At 51.3% G+C, this 8,068-nt stretch overlaps 1 protein-coding gene across 1 annotated transcript in view; it reads right to left on the reverse strand.

Moving 5' to 3' along the window:
- Positions 1 to 8,068, reverse strand: part of LOC117970253 (mitogen-activated protein kinase kinase kinase kinase 5-like) — a 43,411-nt gene that overhangs the window by 16,331 nt on the left and 19,012 nt on the right. The window contains exons 10-21 of the mRNA XM_059026612.1: positions 7,497 to 7,559; positions 6,686 to 6,767; positions 5,959 to 6,084; positions 5,565 to 5,643; positions 5,271 to 5,329; positions 4,573 to 4,634; positions 3,722 to 3,769; positions 3,423 to 3,443; positions 3,257 to 3,302; positions 2,316 to 2,376; positions 1,657 to 1,778; positions 1,399 to 1,440 (exon numbers count right to left, since the gene is read on the reverse strand). Coding sequence (XP_058882595.1) covers positions 1,399 to 1,440; positions 1,657 to 1,778; positions 2,316 to 2,376; positions 3,257 to 3,302; positions 3,423 to 3,443; positions 3,722 to 3,769; positions 4,573 to 4,634; positions 5,271 to 5,329; positions 5,565 to 5,643; positions 5,959 to 6,084; positions 6,686 to 6,767; positions 7,497 to 7,559 — 811 coding nt within the window. The remainder of the gene's footprint in view (positions 1 to 1,398; positions 1,441 to 1,656; positions 1,779 to 2,315; positions 2,377 to 3,256; positions 3,303 to 3,422; positions 3,444 to 3,721; positions 3,770 to 4,572; positions 4,635 to 5,270; positions 5,330 to 5,564; positions 5,644 to 5,958; positions 6,085 to 6,685; positions 6,768 to 7,496; positions 7,560 to 8,068) is intronic.

Here is an 8,068-nt window from a genome sequence, read left to right on the forward strand (position 1 = left end):
AGAGGGGAGAGCTCAGTCTTCCTGTTCTGTAGCCTCACCTTTCCAGGCTGCGTGCAATCATCCCGGGAGGATCCCATCGCAGCGCTGCTCAAGCACTGAGCGTTTCATAGGGTTTGGTTTTTTGATCAGTCTGAGTTAAGTTGCCTTGACTGTGCGTTCAACACAATCGATACAAACAGTCAAAGCTTCAGGGAAATACTCACTGAAACTGCATTGAGAGATTTTTTTATTTTTAATCTAATTATCGTTTTATGTTTCAAAATATCTGTTTAAACATAACAGGGTGTGAGTATGAGTGTGTAGGCATCTGTGTTATAAAGCAAAACTCACACTCACACTCACACTCACACATGCACACTCACTCACTCACACACTCACACACGCACACTCACACTCACACTCACACACACACTCACTCTCACACTCACACACTCTCACACGCACACACACTCACACTCTCACACGCACACTCACACACTCTCACACGCACACTCACACACTCTCACACTCTCACACGCACACTCTCACACACTCTCACACACTCTCACACGCACACTCTCACACTCACACACACACACTCTCACACGCACACTCACACACTCTCACACACTCTCACACGCACACTCTCACACTCACACACACACACTCTCACACGCACACTCACACACTCTCACACGCACACTCACACACTCTCACACTCTCACACGCACACTCTCACACACTCTCACTCACACACTCTCACACACACACTCACACACTCTCACACGCACACTCACACACTCTCACACTCACACACTCTCACACGCACACTCACACACTCTCACACTCTCACACGCACACTCTCACACGCACACTCACACACTCTCACACTCACACACTCACACACTCTCACACACACACTCACACACACTCACACACTCTCACACGCACACTCACACACTCTCACACTCTCACACGCACACTCACACACACTCAAACACTCTCACACGCACACTCACACACTCTCACACGCACACTCTCACACTCTCACACGCACACTCTCACAGTCACACACTCTCACACGCACACTCTCACACTCACACACTCTCACACGCACACTCACACACACTCACACACTCTCACACGCACACTCTCACACTCTCACACGCACACTCTCACAGTCACACACTCTCACACGCACACTCTCACACTCACACACTCTCACACGCACACTCACACACACTCACACACTCACACACGCACTCACACGCACACACACACACACGCTCACACACTCTCACACGCACACTCACACACACTCTCACACGCACACTCACACACACTCACACACTCTCACACGCACACTCACACACACACACACACTCTCACATGCACACTTACACACACACTCACTCTCACCGGGGTTTTCGTGAATTCAGGGCTCTTGTATTCTGCAGGACCCTGCAGGAGAAAAGCAACCGAATCACGTCACGTTAACCCTTAGAAACGCTCACCACTATATCCCCCACGCTTATACTCTGCATTTACCACAGTTTACCCTGCTTTGCCATGTTAATTAATATGCTTTACCAGACCTACTCTGTGCTTTGCAGTGCTTGCCTGCGTGCTTGTATAATAATGTCTAGCTGCTCAGTGCTTGCTGTGTGGACTGGTTACCTGTTGCTGCGGGGGGGCAGGTGACTGGGGCAGCTTCAGCATCTTGTCCTTCTTTGGGGGCAGGAGGGGGGGCTGGGGGTCCTCCGATCTTGCACAGAGTCGTCCGGGCCTCTGTGTGGGGTCTGGGGGGGGGACACGATGCACAGTGTGAGGTCAAACTGTGCATTCCCTTAGAGAAGTTTACCACAGTGTTACGCTGCATTTACCACAGTTTACCCTGGTTTGCCATGTTTTTATATATATGCTTTACCAGACCTCTATGTGCTTTACAATGCTTCCCTATGCTTTACCAGACCTCTCTGTGCTTTACAATGCTTCCCTATGCTTTACCAGACCTCTCTGTGCTTTACAATGCTTCCCTATGCTTTACCACACCTCTCTGTGCTTTTACAATGCTTCCCTATGCTTTCCCATGCTGTCACTGTGCTGTGCTGTTCCTATGGGACTCTTTTTTTTTTCTTTTATAAGGGTTGGGGTGTGAGGCTCCAGAGAGGGTACCAGGGCTGCTAGAAGAGTGTGTTTATCGCAGCCTCTCGTCAGTGTCAGCGAAGCTCGAACCCGAGCTGACGTTTCTGACGTTGCGCGGGACCGGGGGTGGGCCGGGTGCGAGGCCCGCATGGAGCAGCACAGGACGGGGGAGGGGCTGTAGAGGGAGCTACCTGTGCGACCGCGATCGTCTTCCCCCGGGAAACCCTCCTCCGAGCCGCTCCGGAACTTGGGCTGAAACATAGCGAGAGGGAAGGAGGGAGGGAGGGAGGGAGTGAGAGAGGGAAGGAAGGAGGGAGGGAGGGAGTGAGAGAGGGAAGGAGGGAGGGAGGGAGTGAGAGAGGGAAGGAGGGAGGGAGGGAGGGAGTGAGAGGGAAGGAAGGAGGGAGGGAGTGAGAGAGGGAAGGAAGGAGGGAGGGAGGGAGTGAGAGGGAAGGAAGGAGGGAGGGAGGGAGTGAGAGAGGGAAGGAGGGAGGGAGGGAGTGAGAGAGGGAAGGAGGGAGGGAGGGAGGGAGTGAGAGAGGGAAGGAAGGAGGGAGGGAGGGAGTGAGAGAGGGAAGGAAGGAGGGAGGGAGTGAGAGAGGGAAGGAAGGAGGGAGGGAGGGAGTGAGAGAGGGAAGGAAGGAGGGAGGGAGGGAGTGAGAGAGGGAAGGAGGGAGGGAGGGAGTGAGAGAGGGAAGGAAGGAGGGAGAGAGGGAGTGAGAGAGGGAAGGAGGGAGGGAGGGAGTGAGAGAGGGAAGGAAGGAGGGAGGGAGGGAGTGAGAGAGGGAAGGAGGGAGGGAGGGAGGGAGTGAGAGAGGGAAGGAGGGAGGGAGGGAGAGAGGGAAGGAAGGAGGGAGGGAGGGAGGGAGAGAGGGAAGGAAGGAGGGAGGGAGGGAGTGAGAGAGGGAAGGAGGGAGGGAGGGAGGGAGGGAGTGAGACACACGTTACAAAATGAAATAAAACACACACACACACGCAGCGAGTGCGCTGAGGGGGCTTGAAATGCATTCCTGACACGAGGGGCTTGCTTCTGGGTCTGTTTTAGCTCTTTCAAACAACAAAATAAAAGACTTACAGAGCTCTGATACAGCAGAACTGTGCACTGCCGTGAAGGAACGGGACTGCCACTCACCTTGGGAGGCAAAGGGGGCGGGACATCGACAGCCTGTAGCGTGTTACTGGAACACAGAAGAGGGAGGGGCTTAGTGCACAGCCAATCGACACACACGCACACACACACACAGGTACACTGATGCACACACTGACACACACAGATATTGCAGAGAATTAAGACATACCTGTCATCGTAATTGCTGGGGCTGTAGGGAGGGAGTGAGGGAGAGAGGGAGGGAGGAAGAGAGGGAGGGAGGAAGAGGGAATCAAACTGTTATGTCATTTCATTATTGCTTCTTCAGGTTTGCTAAGAAGTCTGTTCTGATGGATCAAGCAGAGTTTGACGTTTTCATTTTAAACTCCAGTTCGACTTCTTTCAGAACTTTTCAAACAACATAGTCTTTAATAGACTCACGCCTTCCCCTCCTGGCAATCCACCTGAGAAAGTGAAGAGCAAAAAATACCAACGAGGGATAGAACTCACATGTCAACGTCGTCATAGTCATCGTCGTCTGAATCTGTGATGTCATCTCTGACAGAGAGAGAGGAAAGAAGAGAGAGAATTAGAGAGAGGAAAGAGGAGAGAGAATTAGAGAGAGGAAAGAGGAGAGAGAATTAGAGAGAGGAAAGAGGAGAGATAATTTGAGAGAGATTAAAGAGGAGAGAGAATTAGAGAGAGGGAAGAGGAGAGAGAATCAGAGAGAGGAAAGAGGAGAGAGAATCAGAGAGAGAGGAAAGAGGAGAGAGAATTAGAGGAAAGAGGAGAGAGAATTAGAGAGAGAGGAAAGAGGAGAGAGAATCAGAGAGAGAGGAAAGAGGAGAGAGAATTAGAGAGAGGGAAGAGGAGAGAGAATTAGAGAGAGGAAAGAGGAGAGAGAATTAGAGAGAGGGAAGAGGAGAGAGAATCAGAGAGGGAAGAGGAGAGAGAATTAGAGAGAGAGGAAAGAGGAGAGAGAATTAGAGAGAGGAAAGAGGAGAGAGAATCAGAGAGAGAGGAAAGAGGAGAGAGAATCAGAGAGAGAGGAAAGGAGAGAATTAGAGAGAGGAAAGAGGAGAGAGAATTAGAGAGAGGAAAGAGGAGAGAGAATTAGAGAGAGGAAAGAGGAGAGAGAAATAGAGAGAGGGAAGAGGAGAGAGAATTAGAGAGGAAAGAGGAGAGAGAATTAGAGAGAGGTTTTTGTATACATCATTTAATCTGTCTCTTGTTGTTGTTGTGCAGTTTGTGAAACTGAGCTGCTTGAACTCTGAACTGACAGGGTCTGTTTTAATTAGAGCTTAATACCGCCGCTGTGTAATACCCCCCCCCCCCCCCCCCGTTTTTGTTCACTTTGATACCTGCTGGTCCTGACAGACTCCAGGCTGTTCACTGTAGAGAGCTGCCTGGCCTCGCTCTGCTTCTGAAAATCAAACCAAGAGAACATCTTTCAGATTGTGACTGGCATGGAATCATCAACCCTGAACCACTCCCATAGGAACAGCACAGCACAGCGTGGTACAGGGCAGGGTGTGGGCAGGGCAGGGCAGGGTAGGGAAGGGTGTGGGCAGGGCAGAGTGTGGGCAGGGTCTGGGCAGGGCAGGGCAGGGTGTGGGCAGGGCAGAGTGGGCAGGGCAGAGTGTGGGCAGGGTGTGGGCAGGGTCTGGGCAGGGCAGGGCAGGGTGTGGGCAGGGCAGGGTGTGGGCAGGGCAGAGTGTGGGCAGGGCAGGGTCTGGGCAGGGCAGGGTCTGGGCAGGGCAGAGTGTGGGCAGGGTCTGGGCAGGGCAGGGCAGGGTGTGGGCAGGGCAGAGTGTGGGCAGGGTCTGGGCAGGGCAGGGCAGGGTGTGTGCAGGTTCTGGGCAGGGCAGGGCAGGGTGTGGGCAGGGTCTGGACAGGGCAGGGTGTGGGCAGGGCAGAGTGTGGGCAGGGTGTGGGCAGTGCAGGGTGTAGGCAGGGCAGGGTGTGGGCAGGGCAGGGTCTGGGCAGGGCAGGGTCTGGGCAGGGCAGTGACTGCTCTGTGTTGGTTTGAGGGCTGTTTCCTTGTTGCTGATTTATTTACCCCACTGTCTCGGGAGGGCCGCTCTCTCCTGGCCGGCTGTTTGATTGCGATCTGTTGCACTGAAACACAAAGCAGGCAGCCAGTGAGTCCATCTACAGCACTGAGGGACACAAAAGACAGGCAGACACACAGAGAGACAGACAGAGACACAGACAGAGAGACAGACACACAGACAGAGAGACAGACAGACAGGGAAACAGATACACAGACAGACAGACACTCACAGACAGGCACAAACTCACAGACAGACCGACAGACAGACACACACTAACAGACAGACAGACAGACACTCACAGCGGATGTCTGAGCTGGTTCTCTCTGCCTTGTTGTGTCGGTTCGTGGAGTGGATTCGTCTCAGATACCCAGGCAGAAACTGGAAGGGGGAGAATAGACCTGTGAGCATGGGAACACTGAGCCAGAACAGAGCTAGACCTGAGCTAGACCTGAGCTAGACCTGAGCTAGACTTGAGCTCTTTCAATGAGTTGTTGTTTGACCAGCACACAGTTTCTTTGCATTACAGTCTTGATCTAAGTTTGTAGGTTTGTGTCCATCTCTCCCTAAGCCAGGCCAGGGCTAGACCAGAGCTACAACTGAACCAGACCAGGGCTAGACCAGAGCTGGCCCACTCCTCGCAGTGCAGTGCAGTTTTTGTGCAGGTGTTGTTCGAAGCTGGTGGCTGAGACTCACCTCCCCCTCCCCCTCCCCCTCCCCCTCATCCCCCAGGCAGCTCTGCAGCTTCTCAGGGTCCTGCAGCTTCTCCAGGAGCTCAGTGGTGAGGGAGCGGCTCAGACCGGACTGGGAGACAAACTGGTGCTGAGGGGGGGAGAGGGAGAGGGAGATTCAGTAATACCCATATCAAAGTTTCCTGTAGTAAAAGCACAGCACAGTGTAATAAAACACAGTGAAAGCACGGTAAAGCTCAGAGAGGTATGGTAAAGCATAGGGAAGCATTGTAAAGCACAGAGAGGTCTGGTAAAGCATAGGGAAGCATTGTAAAGCACAGAGAGGTCTGGTAAAGCATAGGGAAGCATTGTAAAGCACAGATAGGTCTGGTAAAGCATAGGGAAGCATTGTAAAGCACAGAGAGGTCTGGTAAAGCATAGGGAAGCATTGTAAAGCACAGAGAGGTCTGGTAAAGCATAGGGAAGCATTGTAAAGCACAGAGAGGTCTGGTAAAGCATAGGGAAGCATTGTAAAGCACAGAGAGGTCTGGTAAAGCATAGGGAAGCATTGTAAAGCACAGAGAGGTCTGGTAAAGCATAGGGAAGCATTGTAAAGCACAGAGAGGTCTGGTAAAGCATAGGGAAGCATTGTAAAGCACAGAGAGGTCTGGTAAAGCATAGGGAAGCATTGTAAAGCACAGAGAGGTCTGGTAAAGCACATTTATTAATAGACATGGGACTCCTGGACTCACTGTCAGCATCTTGCAGGCACTGGGCCTCTTCTTGGGGTTCCTGATCAGCATCATTTTAATAAAGTTATGAAACATGGAGGACCTGTGGGGGGAGCGGGAGAGGGAGATGGAGAAGGGAGAGCTTGCTTATTCATTACTAGAACTTATTCCACACAAACAACATGTGTTTTTATTTTGCATTTTAATATGTCCTGTCCCTATGAGAACACATTATCAGCAGCTACACTTAGAATCACACCTAGAGTGTAGATCTGCACTCAGAGTATCAACCACAAAGCATTCGAAATGTTTACAGCACAACAGGGTCTAACAAACAGCATGACAAGCAGCTTTGTGTCTGTTTTTTATTTTTTTTATTTAGATTTAAATGACTTCCAATATGTTTCTAAGTGTTGGGTGGCTGCCTCTGATCGTGTTGAGAGTGTGTTTCATTCTCTTGCCCTCCCTCCTCCCTCTCCCCTCTCCCTGGACCTCAGTTTTGTATCAGTTAATCTGTGGTGTGTTGGGTGTCTCTTATAATATGTTTCTAAGTGTTGGGTGGCTGCCTCTGTTCGTGTTGAGAGTGTGTTTCATTCTCTCGCCCTCCCTCCTCCCTCCTCCCTCTCCCTGTACCTCAGTTTTGTATCAGTTAATCTGTGGTGTGTTGGGTGTCTCTTATAATATGTTTCTAAGTTTCTGATCATGTTGAGAATGTGTTTCATTCTCTCGCTCTCTTTGTATGACAGACCAAAGACACTCTCAACATGATCAGAGGGAGACACACCTGACACTTAGAGACAGACATTCAAATGCCTCAAACAGAGCGCCTCACCATTTTGCTTTGTCCTTCAGTTTGGGAGGCTGGTAGCCACTCTTTGACATCAGGAACAGGACTCTGCAGGGATAGAGACGTAGGAATGTCATAGGAATAATACAGACAGGATGATACACACACACACACACACACACACACACACACACACACACACACAGAGAGACAGAGAGACAGACACACACACACACACACAGAGAGACAGAGAGACAGACACACACACACACACACACACACACACAGAGACAGAGAGACAGACACACACACACAGAGACACAGAGAGACAGACACACACACACACACAGAGAGACAGACACACACACACAGAGACAGAGAGACAGACACACACACACACAGACAGAGAGAGACAGACACACACACACAGAGACAGAGAGACAGACACACACAGACACAGAGAGACAGACACACACACACAGAGACAGAGAGACAGACACACACACAGACAGAGAGACAGACACACACAGACACAGACACACACACACACACACACACAGAGACAGAGAGACAGACACACACACACAGAGACACAGAGAGACTGACACACACACACA

This window comes from Acipenser ruthenus, chromosome 7 (assembly GCF_902713425.1).
Source record: "Acipenser ruthenus chromosome 7, fAciRut3.2 maternal haplotype, whole genome shotgun sequence".
In the NCBI taxonomy this organism is placed as follows: domain Eukaryota; kingdom Metazoa; phylum Chordata; class Actinopteri; order Acipenseriformes; family Acipenseridae; genus Acipenser; species Acipenser ruthenus.